At 43.2% G+C, this 22,755-nt stretch overlaps 1 protein-coding gene across 6 annotated transcripts in view; it reads left to right on the top strand.

The window, feature by feature from the left end:
• dysf (dysferlin, limb girdle muscular dystrophy 2B (autosomal recessive)) overlaps positions 1 to 22,755 on the top strand; it is a 57,702-nt gene that overhangs the window by 6,398 nt on the left and 28,549 nt on the right. For 4 of the 6 annotated variants that reach the window (XM_057855161.1, XM_057855165.1, XM_057855164.1 and 1 more), the window contains exons 5-34: positions 955 to 1,078; positions 1,159 to 1,412; positions 3,374 to 3,502; positions 3,581 to 3,643; positions 3,703 to 3,753; positions 3,824 to 3,854; positions 3,920 to 4,035; positions 4,185 to 4,311; positions 4,376 to 4,479; positions 5,526 to 5,594; positions 5,663 to 5,706; positions 8,095 to 8,177; positions 8,452 to 8,567; positions 8,623 to 8,736; positions 8,803 to 8,980; positions 9,041 to 9,165; positions 9,228 to 9,334; positions 11,954 to 12,149; positions 12,218 to 12,364; positions 13,412 to 13,543; positions 13,617 to 13,783; positions 14,852 to 14,966; positions 15,029 to 15,134; positions 15,199 to 15,341; positions 17,870 to 18,043; positions 18,101 to 18,185; positions 18,252 to 18,329; positions 20,041 to 20,222; positions 20,291 to 20,431; positions 20,495 to 20,524. In XM_057855161.1, the coding sequence (XP_057711144.1) occupies positions 955 to 1,078; positions 1,159 to 1,412; positions 3,374 to 3,502; positions 3,581 to 3,643; positions 3,703 to 3,753; positions 3,824 to 3,854; positions 3,920 to 4,035; positions 4,185 to 4,311; positions 4,376 to 4,479; positions 5,526 to 5,594; positions 5,663 to 5,706; positions 8,095 to 8,177; positions 8,452 to 8,567; positions 8,623 to 8,736; positions 8,803 to 8,980; positions 9,041 to 9,165; positions 9,228 to 9,334; positions 11,954 to 12,149; positions 12,218 to 12,364; positions 13,412 to 13,543; positions 13,617 to 13,783; positions 14,852 to 14,966; positions 15,029 to 15,134; positions 15,199 to 15,341; positions 17,870 to 18,043; positions 18,101 to 18,185; positions 18,252 to 18,329; positions 20,041 to 20,222; positions 20,291 to 20,431; positions 20,495 to 20,524 (3,531 nt within the window). Of the gene's footprint in view, positions 1 to 954; positions 1,079 to 1,158; positions 1,413 to 3,373; positions 3,503 to 3,580; positions 3,644 to 3,702; positions 3,754 to 3,823; positions 3,855 to 3,919; positions 4,036 to 4,184; positions 4,312 to 4,375; positions 4,480 to 5,525; positions 5,595 to 5,662; positions 5,707 to 8,094; positions 8,178 to 8,319; positions 8,353 to 8,451; positions 8,568 to 8,622; positions 8,737 to 8,802; positions 8,981 to 9,040; positions 9,166 to 9,227; positions 9,335 to 11,953; positions 12,150 to 12,217; positions 12,365 to 13,411; positions 13,544 to 13,616; positions 13,784 to 14,851; positions 14,967 to 15,028; positions 15,135 to 15,198; positions 15,342 to 17,869; positions 18,044 to 18,100; positions 18,186 to 18,251; positions 18,330 to 20,040; positions 20,223 to 20,290; positions 20,432 to 20,494; positions 20,525 to 22,755 lie in introns of all 6 variants that reach the window. The other 2 variants (XM_057855160.1, XM_057855162.1) reach the window with 1 other exon arrangement.

Below are 22,755 nucleotides of genomic sequence, written 5' to 3' on the forward strand. Positions count from 1 at the left end.
ATACATTAGCTAGTGATGGAATCTGACCTTTTAGCCAGATTGCTGGAATCACGCTAGCCAAACTGTCAGAACCGCGCTAGCGCAATTCCAACGACCCAGGCCGGCGGATACCCACAACCCAGCCAAAAGGCCAAACTCCGCGCATTTACCTTAGTCTTAAGCCCTTGTAAGCCCAGCTCCATTTTAAAATCTGGAAAAAGACTTCGAAACACAAGTTGACAATTTTTTTTCCAAGTCAGCAGCAATCATACAGCACAGTAAGACCCAGTTAAGAAGGCAAACTGGATCCAGGGTCACCATATTACAATTCAACAAAAGATTCCCGAGACAACAATTAGTTAAACATTCAGTCTTTTAAAGGCTCTGGTGAGGCGGGCTGTGGTCTGGAAGAAGGGCGTGTTTGGGCGTTGTTTAGGTTTATTCTCTGAAAGTTTACTGTTGTCCGGGTAACGAGAGTTGAGGATTTTGCCATCCTCAGCGCCATGTGAGTGCTGAGTGTTCACTTCTCGGTCGCGGGTTCCTCTGTATCAGATGTTCCATGTGGCAAGACAAGATTTCCCGCCATTTGTTCTGGACTGTCCTAAAGAGCTGATTGCAGGATTTGATGGTGCAGACCTGGTTGTAAGCGTCCATCTTGCTCTGTCAGCTGCATGACGCGCGCGTTGGCGTCCTGTATCTTTCTATCCTTATCTGTCCGTTGTCTTGGCACTGCCAGTTCTAATCATTCAGCTGTTCATAATATCAAATATATTCTGTTTGTCTTTGTTAATCTATGATTTATTTTTTATTGGGTTGGTTAGAGTAATGCAGTGCTGTCATATCGAGTAAGGGTGTGACAATATGTCAAAACAGTAATATATTGCGATATTTTTTACCCTGGAAAGTTGTCGATATGCTGTTACCAAGAATCGATTTATCGTTTTAAAAATGATACATTTTGTTGTTTTTTTGTAGGCAACACTTACCGTCCAGGTTTCCTACATCCCCCCTCCCGGAACAGTTCCTATCTTCCAATCCCCATCGATGCCGGAACCCCTGCCTCACAGCAACCCAAATGTGGAGCTGGACACGGTTACAAGTAACACGCCTCTCACTCCTACCCGCAGAGGGCGCCGTTTGCCCGTTGTGAAAAATGAGCTTGTCCGTCTGTCGGTGCAGTGATCTCCCTGGACACTTTGGGCGAGGAGGACACTGAGAGCATGATTATGGTTGAAGTCCCGGAGGAGCAGGGTGCAGATGATGGGCGCTCACTGGTGGTAGGCCCTCAGGGACCTCAGGGCCAAGAATCGCCCGGCGCCCAGGTCCCGAAACGCTCCCCACCCTCTTACAACGCGCATGGAGGGCTGAAGAGGAGGCGGCGAGGCACCAGCAGTCAACCCAAACCACTGCCTAACAAGCCTCAGGACATTCAGGTACACAAAGAGCGCGTGTTGTTGTGGTAATGCTTTACAAGGTTTGGATTTCACCAGTTACGTTCATATTCATGGCATGTTTTTGAACTAAAAAACATTTCAAATTCAGCTCAAAAGAATTCACAAAATCGAAGCGCAAAAAAGTTATCAGCCAATATTTGACAAAAAGAACATACAACTTCCCCATACATTTTAATGGCCTTATTCATTTCTAATGGCACATTCAACTCCCACAAAATCCATTCACTTGACCCCTCGCCCCCACCAATTTTTTTTTTCAAAACGCTACTTGTCCTACAATTTTTAATGGTGAGGGGCATAAAAATTGTCGACAGAATTTGGAAAAAAAATTCCGGTTCCTCCAAAATTTTCCCAAAACTGTCCCATTCATTTCTAATGGGATGCCAATGACAGCCATGGAAGTCCAAATTTCCCATTAATTTCCAATAGCATTTACTTGAGAGACAGCGAGAACCAAAAGTGGTATTTGCCATGTGGCAAAATGTTTTTGCCATGTGGCGAAAAATTTTTTGCCATGTGGCATTTTTTTTGCAATGTGGCGAAAAAATTTTTGCCATGTGGCATTTTTTTGCCATGTGGCAAAAAAAATGGTACATGGCAAAATCGTTTTGCCACATGGCAAAAAAAATGCCACATGGCAAAATCATTTTGCCACATGGCAAAAAAAAACGCCACATGGCAAGCAATTTTTGCCACATGGCAAAAAAAAAAATTGCCACATGGCAAAAAAAAATCCCACATGGCAAACAATTTTTGCCACATGGCAAAAAAAAATGCCACATGGCAAAATCATTTTGCCACATGGCAAAAAAAATGCCACATGGCAAAATCATTTTGCCACATGGCAAAAAAAAACGCCACATGGCAAGCAATTTTTGCCACATGGTAAAAAAAAATTGCCACATGGCAAAAAAAAAAAGCCACATGGCAAAAAAAATGTCATATGGCAGAATTTTTTTGCCAAATGGCAAAAAAAATGCCACATGGCAAAATCATTTTGCCGCATGGCAAAAAAAAAACCACATGGCAAACAATTTTTGCCACATGGCAAAAAAAAATGCCACATGGCAAAAAAATGTCATATGGCAAAAATCATTTTGCCACATGGCAAAAAAAATGCCACGTGGCAAACAATTTTTGCCACATGGCAAACAAAAATGCCACATGGCAAAAAAATTTTGCCAAATGGCAAAAAAAATGCCACATGGCCAAAACCACTTTTGGTTTTTGGCCCTGCTGTTTACTTTGCATTGACACCCAAGTACACAGATGCCATTGACAGCCATGTATGTCAATTCTATTGACGCCAATGTACTTGGACTCCATTGACGCATATTTAAGTTGATGCCATTGACGGCCATGAACGTCCAAATTTCCCATTGATTTCCAATGGAATTTACATTGCATTGATACCAATGTACTTGGATTCCGTTGACGCATTCTTTTTAATTCGATGCCATTGACGGCCATGGATGTCCATATTTCCAATTCATTCCCAATGGCAAAAAAACTGTGTCCCCAAATATTGTCCCCAAAAGGTTCCCAAATCAGCCTGGGCGGGGCTAAGATCTGTATCCCCCCCACAGCAAAGCCCCATAGTAATTTCTCCAGAAATTGCAGTTAAATGGAAGCACAGGCTGTGTATGATCATCTTTCAGTGTCATTGACAGCAGTAAACGTCCAATTCATTTAGACTTGGAGTCAAAAGACAATGAGTTAACAAAGAAGTGACTTTAAAATGCCCTAAAATTATTATAAGTGGCAAAAAATCCCCAGGAATTACATTTTTATTGTGTGATATAGTATATGCTATTTGACTGTAAGTAGCATTGCAACCTAGGATACAACCAATTTCACAGGAAAACAAGTAAGGTCAGATAAGGATGTGACAGAGTTTTATGTCGTTGGGGCTCGTGCTGTTATTTTTGTCACCTGCACAGGTTCGCGTGAGGGTAATCCAGGCTCGACAACTACCGGGAGTCAACATCAACCCGGTGGTCAAGGTTACGGTGGCTGGACAGAGCAGGAGGACGCGCATCCGTAGAGGGAACAATCCAACTTTTGATGAGGTGAAGTTAAAAAAAAAAACAGTACATATTCAACTAATCTGCTCCAAGCGGGCAATTCATAACATTTCCCACATGCAGACTTTCTTCCTGAACTTCTTCGAGACGCCGTCCGACTTGTTTGACGAGCCCATCTTCATCACGGTGAGTGGGACACTCGCCGATGCTTCTCCCGTCTTTTACAAGCCGATTTGGCCACGCAGGTGTGCGATTCGCGCTCCCTCCGAACGGACGCCGTCATCGGAGAATTCAAGGTGAGTGTTCGTTCCTAGGCGAAAAGGGGAGTTGTTTCCAAAATTTGATCTGGACGGCTCTTGTTGACAGCTGGACTTGGGCGTCATCTACAGCGAGCACCGTGAGTGGCGAGGAGTCCGCCGCAGTCGCCAGCTGCGTGAAATAAGACGCCCGTGTCTTTGCTAGGACACTGCTACTTAAGGAAGTGGTTACTCCTCTGCGACCCTGATGACCTGTCTGCTGGGGTCAAAGGTTATCTCAAAGTCAGCCTGTGGGTGTTAGCCGCTGGAGATGAGCCACCGGTGAGAAGTTGTTTTGTGGTGATGTCATCCTTGTAGATTGCGTTATGGCAATAGCGTAGTTAAAGGTCTTCACAAAAAATCAGTCAGGATGCTAAAGGCTAACCCAGAATCTTTCCTAACCATTTTAAGATTCTTTTTTGAAATTCCAGGCGGACAAGCGCGATTGCGTGGAGGACAAAGAGGACATCGAGGGAAACTTGCTGAAGCCCGCTGGTCTGTCCCTCAGAGCGGCGGCCTTTACCTTGAGGGTCTTCAGAGCTGAAGACCTTCCACAGAGTGAGTGGAGTGCGCGGTCGAGCGCTCGGCGGCACGATTGTAGTTGACATCTACTTGTGCGCAGTGGATGATGCCTTCATGGACGGGATGAGGCAGGTTTTCGGATTTGACAGCAATAGGAAGAACCTGGTGGATCCGCTGGTGGAGATCCATTTTGCTGGGAAAACAGTACGTTTCTGTGACCATGGGGAGAAGTTCATACAAGGAAGAAAATAAGTATTCGAACACCCTGCTAATTTGCAAGTTCTCCCACTTAGAAATCATGAAGGGTTCTGAAATTTTCAGAACATCTTAAAAGAACAGAGGTCAAACCTTTCCTGTAGTTTATCACCAGGTTTGCACAAACTTCAGGAGGGATCTTGGCCCACACATCAGTCAGGTTTCTAGTCTGTCGTTAAGAAACACGGAGTTTGAGCTTCCATCAATGATTTTCTATTGGGTTTAGGTCTGGAAACCGGCTAGGCCATGCTAGAACCATGTTATGCTTCTTCAGGAGCGACTCCTTGGTTTTCCTGGCTGTGTGCTTTAAGTCATTGTCATGTAGGAAGACCCAGGAACAACCCATCTTGAATGCTCTGACCGAAGTAAGGAGGTTGAAAACACCCCCAAAGCCTGATGCTACCACGCCCATACTTCACAGTAGGGATTTTGTTCTTTATATCATACCCATCATTGTTCTTGCTCCAAACACGGTTAGTGGAATTATGACCAAAAGCCTTTCTTATGATCATTGAGACCCCACGAGGTGATATCTTACATGGGGCTCCACTCCAATTGAGACTGACAGTCATGTTTAGCTTCTTCCATTTTCTAATGATTGCTCCAACAGTGGACCTTCTTTCACCAAGCTACTTGGAAATTGCTCCCTAGCCCTTTCCAGTCTTGTGGAGGTGAACGATTTTGTCTCTGGTGTCTTTGGACAGCTTTTTGGTCTTGACCATGTTACAAGTTTGAGTCTTACACATTGTATGGGGTGGACAGGTGTCTTTATGCTGACATCAACCTCAAACAAGTGCATCTGATTCAGGATAATCCATGGAATGGAGGTGGACTTTTAATAGGCGGACTAACAGCGTCATTGTACATGCACCTACAATGAAAATTTCAGACCCGTCAATGATTTCTAAGTGGGAGAACTTGAAAAATAGCAGTGTGTTCAAGTACTTATTGTCCTCACTGGATTTTATAATTCATGTTTTTTTTTTAATATTCAGGTCTGCACAAAGGTTCTGGAGAAAAACGCCAATCCACAATGGCACCAGAGTCTCACAATGCCAATTCGGGTGAGACCTGCAGTGTATGAGTGAAATCTGATGAAATGTTCAACAAATCTTCATTGTTTTTCATCCAGTTTCCATCCATGTGTGAGAAGATGAGGATCCGACTTCTTGACTGGTTGAGCCTTTTATTTTGATCGTTTGCACTAGACTTCACTATCAGTTGACGAGACACGAGACTCGGGGCCAATCTGTAGGGGGCCTATTTTCAAAAACTTTAAACTCGAATATTTCCAAAAGCAAAGCCGCGAAAGACCTAAAACCAAAACAGGCACCTTCCTTAGGCATATATGAGTCTCCATGAGCAGCGACATAAAAAATTCAGAGTCATTCCCTAATAAAATCCCGATTAATTTTCATACAAGTATAACAAAACGTAACAAAACAAAACGTAAAATGGCGATAAAATTCTCAAATTATACACGCAAAATTAGCATTTTTCTCTATACAATCACAACTTACTTAGGTTAAATTTAGCTATTGTGTAGAGATACAAAATCCAACATGGCGACCGTCACAAAACAGAGATTTTTTAGTTGAAAATTCTTGGAAATAAATGTTTAAATCGCAGAATTTCTATGGATATGAACGTAAAACAGTCTAGATTCTTGGTTAAAAGCAAAAAAAACGCACAGCTATCATTCATTTTACTTATATATTTAAGCCAAAGTTACGGTGTTGTATAACCCAACATAGCGTCCGTCACGAAACAGAGCTTTTTAAGTTGAAAATTCTTGTAAATAAATGCCTAAATTGCGTTATTTCTATAGATATGAATGTAAAACTTTCTAGATTATTGGTTAAAAGCAAAAAAGGGGCAGTTATCGTTCAAGTTACGTAAATATTTCAAGCCAAAGTTACGGTATTGTGTAATCCGACATGGCAGCCGTCACGAAACAAAGAGCTTTTGAAGTTGAAAATTCTTGTAAATAAATTCTTAAATCGTGGAATTTCTATGAATATGGTCGTAAAACAGTCTACATTCTTGGTTAAAAGCAGAAAAACAGGCAGTTATCATTCATTTTACGTCAATATTTTAAGCCAAAATTCCGGTGTTATGTAATCCAACATGGCGGTCGTCACAAACAAAGAGCTTTTTAAGTTGAAAATTCTTGTAAATAAATTCTAAAATCGCGGAATTTATATAGATATGAACTTAAAACAGTCTAGATTCTTAGTTAAAAGCAAAAAACAGGCAATTATAATTCGATTTACGTAAATATTTCAAGCAAAAGTTACGGTATTGTGTAATCCAACATGGCGGCCGTCACAAAGAGCTTTTTAAATTGAAAATTCTAGTAAATAAATTCTAAACTCACGGAATATCTATAGATATGAATTTAAAACAGTCTAGATTCTTGGTTAAAAGCAAAAAAACAGGCGGTTATCATTCAATTTACGTAAATATTTCAAGCCAACATTTTGTGAGCGTGTAATCCAACATGGCAGCCGTCACAAAACAAAGAGTTTTTTAAGTCGAAAATTCTTGTAAATAAATTTTCAAATCGCGGAATTTCTATAGATATGAAGTTAAAACATTCTAGATTCTTGGTTAAAAGCAAAAAAAAAACGGGCAGTTATCGTTCAATTTACGTAAATATCTCAAGCCAAAGTTATGTTATTGTGTAATCCAAAATGGCGGCTGTCACAAAACAAAGAGCTTTTTAAGTTGAAAATTCTTGTAAATAAATGCTTAATTTGCGAAATTTCTATAGATATGTATGTAAAGCAGTCTAGATTTTTGGTTAAAAGCAAAAAAACGGGCAGTTACTGTTCAATTTACGAAAATATCTCAAGCCAAAATTATGGGATTGTGTAATCCAACATGGCGGCCATCACAAAACAAAGAGCTTTTTAAATTGAAAATTCTTGTAAATAAATGCTTAATTTGCGAAATTTCTATAGTTATGAATGTAAAACAGTCTAGATTTTTTGTCAAAAGCAAAAAACGGGCAGTTATCGTTCAAATTACGTAAATATCTCAAGCCAAAATTATGGTATTGTGTAATCCAACATGGCGGCCGTCACAAAACAAACAGCTTTTTAAGTTGAAAATTCTTGTCAATAAATGCTAAAATCGCAAAATTTCCATCGATATGAATGTAAAACAGTCTACATTATTGGCTAAAAGCAAAAAAGGGGCAGTTATCATTCATTTTACGGGAATATTTTAAGCCAAAGTTTCACGTATTTTATCCATTGATTGTGCATGCATGGTGCTATTTAATATAATAATTACCTTGAATCCTCGACCAAATCAGTCTTGAGAAACTCTTGCCTGCTTGTAAGCAGTAAACCTTTGTTCTGTTTCCACCTAAATCCAGGGTTAGAGTGCACCGTGTGTTAGAGTTTATCACAGTGAAAGCTAACTCAACGTTCTGCCTGGGTCGGCCCCCTACGGGAAGGCGTGGCGCAATGTCTGTGGGAGCTAACTCGTCAACTGGTGGTGCAGTCTATGGTTTGCATTTGCATCTAGACATTACCAAATATGTTCCTTCCACGACAGGGATCGGGCGAGTCACAATGATGTCATTGGCACCGCCCACCTCTGCATGTCCAAAATCTCCGCCCCTGGAGGCGAGATTGAGGGTGAGTTGTCATTAGTATCCTGTACATCTTTCAATCTGTTGTGTTTTCTCCTTTCCACACCCCTTTTGAAAAACTTTGTATTTCCTTTCTCGTTTACTTTGGATGTCTGTCTTTCTTTCTGACTTCCTGTCCATGCATTCAGACGACTTGACCCCACGGAACGTCCTCTCTGGCAGTACGTCTCCTGTCCCTTTACTCCTCTCTTGCCAATTCCCGTCCGTTCCCATCCAAAGAAACTCATCCGTTAAGTTTTCGTCGGTCTGTCTATCCACAGTGGACGACACGCTTGGATTCTTGCCCACGTTCGGTCCGTGTTTTGTCAACTTGTACGGCAGTCCCAGAGAGTTCAGCACCTTCAATGACCCCCATGAAGCGTTGAACCTCGGAAAAGTACGGTTTTAAACTTTATTTTTATGAGGTTCTTCACATAACCCGCATCTCTCAGGGGGAGGGCGTAGCCTACCGAGGTCGGGTCTTGCTGGAGCTGACCACAAAGCTGGTGGACAAACCGGAGTCCAAAAACGAAGACATTTCATCGGACGATCTGCTCGTCGTTGAAGTGAGACGCAATTGGAAAAAAGTCGCTCATTTCAAATTTTTAACTCTTAAAACTTCAACCTGACAGAAGTTCCTGAGGAAGAGGAAGTTCTCTCTCTTCGTGGCGTTTTACTCCGCCACGCTTCTCCAGGACGTTGACGACGCCGTCCAGTTCGAGGTCAGCATCGGTAATTACGGCAACAAGTTCGACTACAGCTGTCTTCCGCTGGCCTCCACCACGCAGTTCAGCAGGGCCGTGTTTGACGGTAGGTTACGTTAGCGCCTTCGCGCGATTGTCATTTCAAGCCGGTCTGTGTGAATTCCAGGTTGTCACTACTATTACCTACCTTGGGGAAACGTGAAGCCGGTCGTCGTTCTGTCGTCGGCGTGGGAAGATATCGCTCCGAGGATCGAGGCGCTCAACATGCTTTTGGCTGCTCTCGACAGACTGGTGAGGTTAGGATGATCGCGCTTTTGTAGCAGATCTCAGCTTTGGTACGTCCGCGTATCCAGGAGGCTAACCTGCGACGAGTGCAGCTGGAAATGAAAGCGGGAAGCGAGATGGACGAGCTGGAGCTGCGAGTGGTGGAGCTGTTAGATCAGGTGATCGCAGACTGCAGGTAAGCTGTTGAGATGAAGCAGCGTTAACGTACCGCAATTGTTAACGGAACACTGTACGCGTTAATTTCCAGTCATGGACTTCATAACCTATTGACATGACACGGGAAACGGGGCGGATTCGTAGGGGGCCTATTTTAAAAAACTTCAAATATTTACAAAAGCAAAGCTGCTACCGACCCTTAGCAAAGCAAAATTGAAGATGAGCTCTTGTTCATGTCTCGTTTACATCTCTGAGAAATGAATCAGCAATAATTGAGACCAGAATGGTTTTCTCAGTTTTCTCAAATTTGTCTCATGAGAAGTAAGCCTCATAGTGAGCATTACATGAGAAGGTCTTGAGAATAGTTCGACTGGCACGATTTTTCACAGTTGTCTCCTTTCAAGATCTCACCAAGAAAAAAATCTGGTTTTCTCAAATCCATCTGCTTTGTCGCAATGATGTCTTTGCTCATGTTTGACTCATCACTTGCTCCTGATCACTTGAGATCATCAAATTCGTCTCACGAGAAAAGATTAAGCAACAGATGAGTAGCAAATTTTTGCTATGGGGACCTAAAACCAAAACAGGCACATACCTTAGGCATATATGAGTCTCCATGAGCAGTGGCATTAAAAAATTCAAAGTCGTTCCCTTATAAAATCCCGATAAATTCTTTTTTATATAAGTATAACACAACTTAAAATTGCTATAAAAGTCTCAGATTTTACACTACATGCACAAAAATCACCAAATGCAGAGATAATCACCTATCAGTAGTAATATTTAACATATAAGTTTTTGATCAATATAGAAAAGTTTTTAACAGCTAATAAATCACTCAATTTAACATCAGAAACTTAATACTTGAATAAAACATGTAGAATCAATAATAAATAATATGTAAATAGATTATTAATAAATTCTCATTATACACGGTATACTGTTAGCAAATGAAGCTAGCGGCCGCCTGACGCAAACAGAGCTTTTCTGGTGAAAATGCTTGTGAATAAATGCTTAAATCCCCGAATTCTTCATAGATATGGTCATAAAACAGTCTTGATTCTTGGTTAAAAGCAAAGAAACCGTGCAGTTAGCGTTTATTTTACATATATTGACGAAGTACAATGCTACTATGCTTGGGAATGAGGCTAGCGGCCGCGTGGCGTAAAAGGAGCTTTTCTGGCGAGAATAAATGCTTAAATCCCCGAATTTTTCATAGATATGGACGTCAAACAGTCTCGATTCTTGGTTAAAAGCAAAGAAACCGTGCAGTTAGTGTTTATTTTACATATATTGCCAAAGTACAATGCTACTATGTTAGCGAATCAGGCTAGCGGCCACCTGTCGTAAAAGGAGCTTTTCTGGTGAAAATGTTTGTGGATAAATGCTTAAATCTCCAAATTTTTCATAGATATGGACGTCAAACAGTCTCAATTCTTGGTTAAAAGCAAAGAAACCGTGCAGTTAGCGTTGATTTTACGTATATTGACGAAGTACAATGCTACTATGTTAGCGAAAAAGGCTAGCGGCCGCCTGGCATAAAAGGAGCTTTTCTGGCGAGAATAAATGCTTAAATCCCTGAATTTTTCATAGATATGGACGTAAAACAGTCTCAATTCTTGGTTAAAAGCAAAGAAACCGTGCAGTTAGTGTTTATTTTACATATATTGCCAAAGTACAATGCTACTATGTTAGCGAATCAGGCTAGCAGCCGCCTGGCATAAAAGCTTTTCTGGCAAAAATTCTTGTGAAAAAATGCTTAAATCCCCAAATTTTTCATAGATATGGACGTAAAACAGTCTCGATTCTTGGTTAAAAGCAAAAAAACGTGCAGTTAGCGATTATTTTACGTATACTGACGAAGTACAATGCTACTATGTTCACAAATGAGGCTAGCGGTCGCCTGGCGTAAAAGGAGCTTTTCTGGCGAGAATAAATGCTTAAATCCCCGAATTTTTCATAGATATGGACATAAAACAGTCTCGATTCTTGGTTAAAAGCAAAGAAACCATGCAGTTAGTGTTTATTTTACATATATTGCCAAAGTACAATGCTACTATGTTAGCGAATCAGGCTACCGGCCGCCTGGCGTAAAAGAAACTTTTCTGGCAAAAAGTCATGTGGATAAATGCTTAAATCCCCGAATTCTTCATAGATATGGACGTCAAACAGTCTTGATTCCTTTTAAAAGCCAGGAAACCATGCAGTTAGCGTTTATTTTACGTATATTGACGAAGTACAATGCTACTATGTTAGCGATTGAGGTTAGCGGCCGCCTGGTGTAAACAGAGCTTTTCTGGCGAAAATTCTTGTGAATAAATGCTTAAATCCCTGCAATCTTTATAGATATGGACGTAAAACACTCTCGATTCTTGGTTAAAAGTAAACTATGAGGTAAATTATTTTTAGTCAGTGAAAAAAATTTGCCGCTTCCATGTGTAAACAAAGGTACGAAAAATATAACATTTACCTTGAATCACTCTTGAGACAATCCTTCCTGTTTGTATGCGGTACAACTTTCGTAGTTAAATCCAGTCGTTAGTAAATCTAAGCTGAAATCCGACATGAGCGTGTGCCGTCTAAATGAAGCTCGGTCACCTCTGATAAGCCCTCAATAGTGATGATGTCTTTGCTCCAGTCAAGAGCTGCCCTCTCTCGAGCGCTGGCCGTGCGCGACCCCTCTGGACCGCTCGCTCCGACACATCCGCACCCTGCATCTGCAGCAGATAACAGTGGCGGCGCTGGCCCTCAAACACGGACCGGCGACGGAACTTTCCACCGTCATGGAGCAGGCGGAGGACTGGGCCGTCCGGTTGAGGAGCTTGGCAGAGGAAGTGCGTGTCATAAGAAAACGTGAAAAGATAAATTCTTGACAAGGAAGGCTAATGTTGTTTTTCCGCAGCCCCAGAACAGCCTCCCTGACATCGTGATCTGGATGCTGCAGGGCGAGCGAAGGGTGGCGTACTACCGCATTCCGGCGCACACCGTCCTTTACTCCGAACGCCACAGCGGCAAACACTGTGGACAGCTGCAGACCGTATTCCTTAAAGTGAGGAAAAACTGACCCAAAACCGGCTCATTTTGTCCATTCATCCATATGCTCCAGATATAGGCAGTTACAGTTTTTTCCAGTCACTCACGCCCTTGCAAAACTAATCCTCACGGTGGTCAGTTTGAAAATGGCAGCAAGCAAAACAGGATCCGGCATCCTTTTTGACTGAATATTCCAAGCAGGAAAATTTCTAATAATACGTTAAAAATGAATGTTTTTTTTTTTTGTTTCCCATTATGGGAACTCCTAATCAGGCTGGTTAAGACAGCCATGCTTTTGGCCACGATCATCGTCAATTGAATATGGAACATCCGCTGGTGGTTCCAGATACCCGGAATCATGCCAGCCGAACCGCCGGAACTCAATTCCAACGAACCGGGCCGGCAGAAACCCCAACAACCCGGCCAAAAGGCCAAACTCTGCGCGTTCATCCTAGTTTGAAGCCTTTATACTAACTCCATTGTAACAGCTGGAAAAAGGCTTCAAACACAAGTTGACAATTTATTCCAAGTCAACAGTAATCATACAGCACAGAGCGACCCAGGCGAGGAGGCAACTGGATCCAGGGTCACCATATCAACAGCTATGGTGATATGGCAGTTGAATATCAATGCGCTCTAATGTAAAGTGTTTGGTCAAAAAATCACAGCCACATATGTTTTTCTGCCATTTAAAATGAATATAAAATTTGGACGCACATAGCCGTCAATGGCAGAGCCTTACTTGGGTGCCGGGTTGAATGTCCATAAGCTCTATTTTAAAGTGTATGGTCAAAAATCACAGCCAAAGATGTTGTTATGCCATTTAAAATCAAAGTAAAATTTGGACGTGCAGAGCCGTCAATGGCATGGACTTGTATGGCCTGCTAAACAGCCATATACCCCAAAAAATGCCATTTACCCCCCTATAAACCCAAATGCACCTTGCCGCATACCCCCCAAAAAAATGCCAAATGGCGGAAATTTTTTTTGCCAAATGGAAAAAAAATGCCACAAAAATTACAAAAAATTTTTGTATCAGTCGCGTATCTGTCGCGTTGTGCAGTATCCACAAGGGGGCGGCGGGGAGGCCAAACTTCCTGGTCAGCTCAGGGTTAAAGTGTGGTTCGGACTGGCAGCTGACGACAAACACTTCAACTTGTACGCTGAGGGAAAACTCTCCGTGTTCGCAGAGACGGTAAGATTCATCGCTGGCCTAGTCTCATCTCCAAATTTTTTTTAAACATCTCTCACTGTTGCTTCCTGGACAGTACGAGAATCAGACCCGGCTCGCCCTTGTGGGAAGCTGGGGAACTACAGGTCTCACTTGCCCCAAGTTCAGTGACGTGACGGGACGGGTGAAACTACCCAAAGAGAGTTTCAAACCCTCGCCTGGTTGGACGTGGGCCGGGGACTGGTACATAAGCCCGGAAAGGACGTAAGTGGTAACTCCGATGCTGTTTTCCGAAATTTCCAGGTTCGCGGTGAATCAGTAACAGGCATACTTTTGCAAAATGCAGAATAAATGAGATTTATTGATTACAATCCCACAAGAGCAAGCAAACAAGTATCAACAAATGTCAACGATGACGCTAGATTTGAGTTTGTCAACCCCAGAATCCCCGCGTTACCGTTACAGCAAAACGAAATGTCCCTTAGCAATGAAAATCGCTTACCGTGACAAATGAGCGGGGAGCCAACACACTCCGGTAAGGCGGCGAAGGAACAAAGCCAGGGGATCCGTACTTGACCCGCTGGCGGACTTCACGGGTCGCCCGGAAAGGTCCGGTTTTTGTAGGGACGTGCTCCGCGGAGGCGGAGAGGCCAACCTCCGTCTCCGAGCGGCGCGGCCCTGCCCAATGACAAACATTAAAGCTACTTTTGGTTAAGCCCCCTTGAAAAAGGGCTTTTCACATGGGAAAAATGAGCTGTGCTGCAACAGATGCAACAAATGGTAAATATTATGGGCTCAAAACAAGTTATCTCAAGAGATTCCCTTCTTGCTATGGGATCCAGGCGTGTAACTATGGGACCCAGGCGTGTAATAAAACAATACTATGGTGCCTCTGCGGGGCGGGGCGCGTCCCTACAAAAACCGGACATTTCCGGGCGACCCCTGAAGTCCACCAGCAGGCCACGTACGGATCGCCTGGCTTTGTTCCTTCGCCGCCTTACCAGAATGTGTTGGCTCCCCGCTCATTTGTCACGGTAAGCGATTTTCATTGCTAAGGGACATCTCGTTTTGCTGTAACGGTAACGCGGGGCTTCTGGGGTTGACAAACTCAAATCTCGCGTCATCGTTGACATTTGTTGATACTTGTTTGCTTGCTCTTGTGGGATTGTAATCAATAAATCTCATTTATTCTGCATTTTCTAATCAATAAACATTGTCTATTTTGCAAAAGTGTGCCTGTTACTGATTCACCGCGAACCTGGAAATTTCGGAAAACGGATGCAATGCATCAGAAATAACTTCATTAATAATCTTGTCGCAACTTGATGACAGACTACTCTTTGATGCGGACGCCGGTCACATGACCTACACGGAGGAAGTCTTTGAAAACCAGATGAGGTTACCTGGTGGACAGTGGATTGGCATGCCCGAGGGATACACCGACGTGGTAAGTAGCAATGATACAGTTTCTCTATGGCGCACCAGTTGGTTGAATTATGCGTGCCGTAGAACGGGGAAAAGGCCGTGCCGAAAGACGACGTGGAATGTCCTCCGGGCTGGGTGTGGGAGGAGCCAGAGTGGTGCGAAGACCTCAACAGGGGCGTGGACGATCACGGTGCGTTGGCGAATTCAAAATATGAGCGCCAGTTCTTGCGTGACTCTTCTTTGCTTGATTCTAGGCTGGGAGTACGGCATAACCGTGCCACCAGACCGCCGACCCAAGTCGTGGGTCCCGGCGGAGAAAATGTACCACACCAACCGGCGAAGACGGTGGATGCGCATGAGAAGGCGGGATCAGCAGAAGATGGAAGCTCTTAAAAAGGTAATTTATTTTTTAATTTGTGCAACCTGTCATACCTTAATCTGTCCTGTCTTCCCTCATTTCTTTCCCTCCAAATGAGTATCACTCGACTTAAACTGGAACAGTGGTTCTTAACCTGGGTTTGATCGACCCCAAGGGGTTCGGTGAACGTAAAGAAACGCAGAGCCCTATTTTTGTACGCTGAGTAAATCAAGGCAAAGTGGCTTTTTAGACCAAGGCTTAATCTGATGGGAGGAGGATATAGTTTGCTCAGTGGAAGGTTGACACGCACTTGGTTTTAGGGAATACAACAGATCAATGGGTAGCATGGTCTAAAATTTTGACTGTTTTTAAAATATGTTGTCAAAATGAGGGGAATTTTGAATGGGAATTTGCTAAATTATAGCTTGTTAGCTTATATTTTTTTAAAATTGCTTATTTTTCTAATTCCGAAGGGTTCGGTGAATCCACATGTGAAACCTGAGCGGTTCGGTACCTTTAGCAAGGTTACGAACCACTGAACTAGAAACGGCAATTTCTGGAAAAATTGCTATGGGGCTTTGCTGTAGTAGATACAGATCTTAGCCCCGCCCCGGTTGATTTAGGGACATTTCGATGACAATATCAGGTCACTTCCTATTGATTTGGGGACATTTCGGGGACATTTCCTGTTGATATCGGGTCACTTTCTGTTGATCTCAGGACATTTGGGGGACATCTTCGATTGATATCAGGTCACTTCCTATTGTTTTGGGGACACGTGTTTTTGCCATTGAAAATGAATGGGAAATTTGGACGTACATGGCCGTCAATGGCATAGACGTGCATGGTTGTCAATGGCATAGACTTACTTGGGCGCGAGTTGAATGTCAATGGGCTGTCATAGTAAATGGTCAAAAATCACAAGGACCTATGTTTCCCTGCCATGAAAAATGAATGGAAAATTTGGACATACATGGCTGTCAATGGCATCCCATTAGAAATCATTGGGAGTTTTTAGCAATTTTTTGAGGAACCGTAGTTTTTCCCAAATCCTGTATACAACTTTTATGCCCCTGACCGTCCTGGAATATTTGATGTCCAAATTATGTGATTTGGCCAAAATTGTAGGACAAGCAGTGTTTTTTTTTTTTTTTTTATCAAAAAACCCCCATTTAGGGGCGAACGCAAATTTTTTCTGTGGCCGTTCGAAAAATTCCGTCCTGTTGATATCAGGTCTCTCCCTGTTGTTTTGGGGACACATGTTTTTTGCCATTGAAAATGAATGGAAAATTTAGATGTACATGGCCGTCAATGGCAATTGTTTACATGAGCGTTAATGCAATGTAAATCTCATTGGAAATGAATGGGAATTTTGGACATACATGGCCATCAATGGCATAGACGTGCATGGTTGTCAATGGCATAGACTTACTTGGGCGCTAGTTGAATGTCAATGGGCTGTCGTGGTAAATGGTCAGAATTTACAAGGACCTATGTTTTTCTGCCATGGAAAATGAATGGGAAATTTGGACATACATGGATGTCAATGGCATCCCATTAGAAATGAATGGGACAGTTTTTAGCAATTTTTTGGGGAACCGTAGGTTTTTTTTTTTTCCGAATCCTGTACACAACTTTTATGCCCCTGACCGTCCTGGAATTTTTTATGACCAAATTATGTGATTTGGCCAAAAATTGTAAGACAAGCAGTGTTTTTTTTTTGTTTTGTTTTTATAAAAATAAAAAAACCCGCGTTTAGGGGTGAACGCAAATTATTTTTGTGGCCGTTCAAAAAATTCCGTCCTGTTGATATCAGGTTGTTGTTTTGGGGACACCTGTTTTTTTGCCATTGAAAATGAATGAAAATTTTGGACGTACATTGCCGTCAATCGCATCGGCTTACAGATGCGCCAATGGAATCCAAGTACATTGGTATGAATAGAATCGACATACTAGTACATGGCCGTCAATGGCATCGGCTTACATATGCGTCAATGGAATCCAAGTAAATTGGTATCAATAGAATCGACATACATGGCCGTCAATGGCATCTGTGTACACGGGCGTCAATGCAATGTAAATGTCATTGGAAATTAATGGGAAATTTGGACGTACATGGTCGTCATTGGCATTGACTTTCTTATGCGTCAATTGAATCCATGTACAGTGTTGAGAACAAGTATTTGATACACTGCCAATGGGTTTTCCCAATGGCAGTGTATCAAATACTTGTTCTCCCCACTGTATATTGGCATCAATACAATTGACATGTATGGGGTACATGGGCGTCAATGCATTTTAAATGCCTTTGGAAATATATGGGAAATTTGGACGTACATGGCAGTCAATGGCATCGATTTACCTATGGGTCAATGGAATCCAAGTATATTGGCATCAATAAAACTGACATGCAACACTGATAAAGACAGACAATGGATGAAAGTGGTGCCTGCTGTAAGTGATTGAACTAAAATCATCATCCACCAGGTGGCGGTATTGCTGCATCAATTTGTTTCAACTTTGCACTAACAAGTCAATCTCACTGAAATGTACTCGTACCCTCGCAGCAGCGCCCGGACGAGGCAGCGTGGGAAGGCTGGGAGTACTCCTCGTTGTTCGGCTGGAGGTTCCACCTGAAGCCCAGGAAGACCGACAGCTTCCGGAGGCGCAGGTGGAGGTGCCGAATGGAGCCCCTGGAGAAAACGGGCCCGGCGGCCATCTTCGCTCTTGAGTGCTCCCTGGTAAGACGCGGCGCCGCTGGAACGTGACCTCGCACTGACCTTGCATCTCGCCAACAGAGCAGCATAGAAGACAAGCACGACGACAAGTCCATCACAACCACCTTCGGAGTTAACAGACCCACCATTTCCTGCTTCTTTGAGCGTAAGTTTCACTTTATCGCTGTGTTTTCCTCCACATCATTCCGCTTATATTACTCCCTGTTTTTAGGGGGCACCCGCTATCACCTGCGCTGCTACCTGTATCAAGCTAGGGACCTGATCGCCATGGACAAGGACAGCTTTTCCGGTATACAGAACCTGGGAACGCCGCCCCGATGGAGGCCCCGACTGCACACACTCACATAACCCCTCGGCGCTGTTTGTATTACTGTTTATATGAGCTAATGAGCTAGCTCACCACGAGTCCTACATTTGTTAGTCCAGTGTGTGTAACATTAGAAGAGAAGAGAGAAAGGAAGGACAAGAGGACGCGAGGTCATTTCAGGAGGTTAATTGAGCGCCGGCGGGATCATGCGACGTAGCGTCAGTCAATTCCAAGGCTAATGGCTCCTCCGAGACTCTTACCGCCGCCTGGAAAAATAAACAGCCGCACACGTCACTGTAACACTCTGTGTGTGCTCAGGGTTAACGCGGAAACATCATGAAGGAATCTGACCTTTTAGCCAGATTGCCGGAATCGCGCCAGCCGGACCGCCGGACCGGCGCTGGCGCAGCTCTAACGACCACCTGGCCAAAAGGCCAAACTCCTCACGTTCACCTTCGTCTTAACCCCTTGTACTGACTCCATTTTGAAAGTTGACAATTTATTCAGGTCTACAGCAAACAAACGGCAAGACGAAACAGAAACAGACTCAGGCGAGGAGGCAAGGTCACCCTATCACAAGTCAACAAAAGGTTCCCAAGAAAAATGGCAACGCTTAGTTAAACATTCAGTCTTTTGAAGGCTCTCGCGGGGCAGGCTGTGGGCAAGAAGAAGTGTATGTTTGGGATTATTGTCTGTTTGTGGATTGGACTGGACCGTACAAGGGTGGCCAACCCTAGTCCTCGAGAACAGCAATCCAGCTTGTTTTCCATGTCTCCCTCCTCCAACACACCTGAATCAAATTATCAGGATTGTTATCACGCAACTGCAGAGCTTGCTGATGAGCTGATCATTTGATTCAGGCGTGTTAAAGGAGGGAGACATGGAAAACAAGCTTTATTGCGGCTCTCGAGGACCAGGGTTGGCCACCCCTTGACTGGAGGATTCGGGAGTTATTGTTGTCAGGGCAACGATGGTTGTGGATTTTTCAACCTCAACGTCAAAGGAGCTCTTGGAGTCTTGTCAGTCGTGTTATCAGTTGGATATCGGGCGTTCTCCAGTGTTCCTTGTGTTGGGACAGGGCATCCCGCCATTTGTTCTGGACTGCCCGGGAGAACCTATTGTGAGAGTTGGTGCGCTTGCCATTCCGGCTCCACTTCTTCCGCTTTTCTTTGTGAATTTCAGACTCCTACGCCATCGTGTCTTTTCTTCATCAGTCCCAGAAGACCGTAACTAAACGAAACACCCTCAATCCCACCTGTCGACAGGAAGGCAAAACAGCAAATAGATCCAAACGAGGAGGCAAACCGGCTTCAGGGTCACCATATCACAAGTCAACAAAAGATTGCCGAGAAAAATGACAATGATTCGTTAAACATTCAGTCTTTTAAAGACTGGCTGTGGTCCGGAAGAAGGGTGTGTTTGTGCGTTGTTTCGGATTATTGTCTGTTTGTGGATTGGACAGGAGGATTTGGGCGTTACTGTTGTCAGGGCAGAGAGTTAAGGATTTTGCCAGCCTTAGCGCCACGCAAGTGCTGAGTGTTCACTTCTCCGTATCAGATGTTCCTTGTGTTGGGACAGAGCATCCCGCCATTTGTTCTGGACTGTCCGAGAGAACTGATTGCGAGAGTTGGTGGTGCAGACGTGAGCTTGTCATTCACGCTCCACTCATCCTGCTTTTCTTTGTGAATTTCAGACCCCTACGCCATCGTGTCTTTTCTTCATCAGTCCCAGAAGACCGTAACAATACGAAACACCCTCAATCCCACCTGGGACCAGACGCTCATCTACTACGATGTGGAGATTTTCGGGGACACCGAGGCTGTGATTTCCAGCCCCCCACATGTGGTGGTGGAGCTTTATGACCAGGACACATACGTGAGTGGGTACAATGCAGTTGAAAGACGAGTGTACATGACAAAAACCCCAGTGAAAAACACACGCAGGGAGCAGATGAGTTCATGGGTCGCTGCGTGTGCTCGCCTTCGCTGAGCCGCTCGCCCCGTCTGGCCTGGTTCCCGATCCGTCTCGCCGATAAGGACGCTGGTGAACTGTTGGCGGCTTTTGAGCTCATACGCCGGGACAAGGTCGGTAGTTATTTTGCTGTGATTTAAGAGGTTAAAGTCTTTATTAAAATGTTCTCTCTGCAGCCAGCAATTCACCACGTTCCAGGGCTTGAGGTAAGTGCTATTCATTCTGATGCTGTTTTCTCTGAATTGCACTTCTTTTCATAGTTTGGATGGGCCTGCGACTTGTACTCAGGTGCAACTTCTATAGTATGTTGCTGGCCAAAAGTATTGGCACCCCTGCAATTCTGTCAGATAATGCTAATTTTTTCCTAGAAAATGATTGCAATCACAAAGGCTTTGGTAGTAATATCTTCATTTATTGTACTTGCAATGAAAAAAATCATTATCATTTGACACAAAACTCCAAAAATGGGCCGGGCAAAAGTATTGGCACCATTTGAAAAATCATGTGATGCTTCTCTAATTTGCGAATTCACAGCACCTGTTACTTACCTGTGGCACATAACAGGTGTTGGCGATAACTAAATCAACCTTGCAGCCAGTTAAAATGGATTAAAGTTGACTCAACCGCTGTCTTGTGTCCTTGTGTGTACCACATTGAGCATGGAGAAAATAAAGAAGACCAAAGAAATTTCTGAGGACTTGAGAAGCAAAATTGTGAGGAAGCGTGGGTAATCTCAAGGCTACAAGTCCATCTCCAAAGACCTGTGATTGTTCCTGTGTCTACCGTGCGCATTGTCATCAATAAGTGTAAAGCCCATAGCACTGTTGCTAACATCCCTAGATGTGGACGGAAAAGAAAAATTGACGAGATATTTCAACAAAAGATTGTGCAGATGGTGGATAAAGGAAATGTCCCCAAATCAAAAGAAAGCGATTTGGCAAAAAAAAAAAAAAAAACGGTTCCCCCAAATAATTTGCCAAAAACTGTCACATTCTTTTCTAATTGGATGCCATTGACAGCCATGTACGTTTAAATTTCCCCTTCATTTTCTATGCCATGAAAACATAAGTTCTTATATTTTACCATTTACCATTACAGCCCATTGACAGTCAACTGGCACCCAAGTAATTAAATGCCATTGACAGCCATGAACATCCATGCCATTGACGGCCATGTATGTCGATTCTATTGACGCCAATGTACTTGGATTCCATTGACGTATATGTAAGTCAATGCCATTGATGACCATGTAAGTCCAAATTTCACATTCATTTTCAATGGCAGGAAAAACCGTGTGCCCAAATCAACAGGAAGTAACCTGATATCAACAGGACGGAATTTTTCGAACGGCCACAAAAAAATTTCCTTTCGCCCCTAAATACGGGTTTTTCAGAAAAAAAAAATCAAAAAGCTGTTTGTCCTACAATTTTTGGGCCAAATCACATAATTTGGACATCAAAAATTCCGGGATGGTCATGGGCATAAAAGTTGTATACAGGATTTGGGGGAAAAAATTGCTAAAAACTGTCCCATTCATTTCTGACGGGATGCCATTGCCAGCCATGTATGTCCAAATTTCCCATTCATTTTCAATGGCAGGAAAACATGGGTCCTTGTGATTTTTGACCATTTACCATGACAGCCCATTGACTTTCAACTAGCGCCCAAGTAAGTCTATGCCATTGACAACCATGCACGTTCATGCCATTGATGGCCATGTATGTCCAAATTTCCCATTCCTTTCCAATAACATTTACATTGCATTGACGCCCATGTTCACAGATGCCATTGACGGCCATGTATGCCAATTCAATTGATGCCATTGTACTTGGATTCCAATGATGAATGTGTAAGTCGATGCCATTGACGACCATATACGTCCAAATTTCCCATTCATTTTCAATGGCAGGAAAAACTGTATGCCCAAATCAACAGGAAGTAACCTGATATCAACAGGACAGAATTTTTCGTACAGCCACAAAAAAAAATTCCGTTCGCCCCTAAATGAGGGTTTTTTAAAAAAATAAAATAAAAAATAAAAACGCCGTTTGTCCTACAATTGTTGACCAAATCGCATAATTTGGACATCAAAAATTGCGGGACGGTCAGGGGCATAAAAGTCGTGTACAGGATTTGGAAAAAACCTATGGTTCCCCAAAAAATAGCTAAAAACTGTCCCATTCATTTCTAATGGGATGCCATTGACAGCCATGTATGTCCAAATTTCCCATTTTCAATGGCAGCAAAACATACAGTAGGTCCTTGTGATTTTTGACCATTTACCATGACAGTCCATTGACATTCAACTAGCGCCTAAGTAAGTCTATGTCATTGACAAACATGCACATCCATGCCATTGACGGCCATGTCTGTCCAAATTTCCCATTTCCAATGTCATTTACAGTACATTGCATTGACGCCCATGTTCACAGATGAC

This window comes from Corythoichthys intestinalis, chromosome 13, assembly GCF_030265065.1.
Source record: "Corythoichthys intestinalis isolate RoL2023-P3 chromosome 13, ASM3026506v1, whole genome shotgun sequence".
Classification (NCBI taxonomy): Eukaryota; Metazoa; Chordata; class Actinopteri; order Syngnathiformes; family Syngnathidae; genus Corythoichthys; species Corythoichthys intestinalis.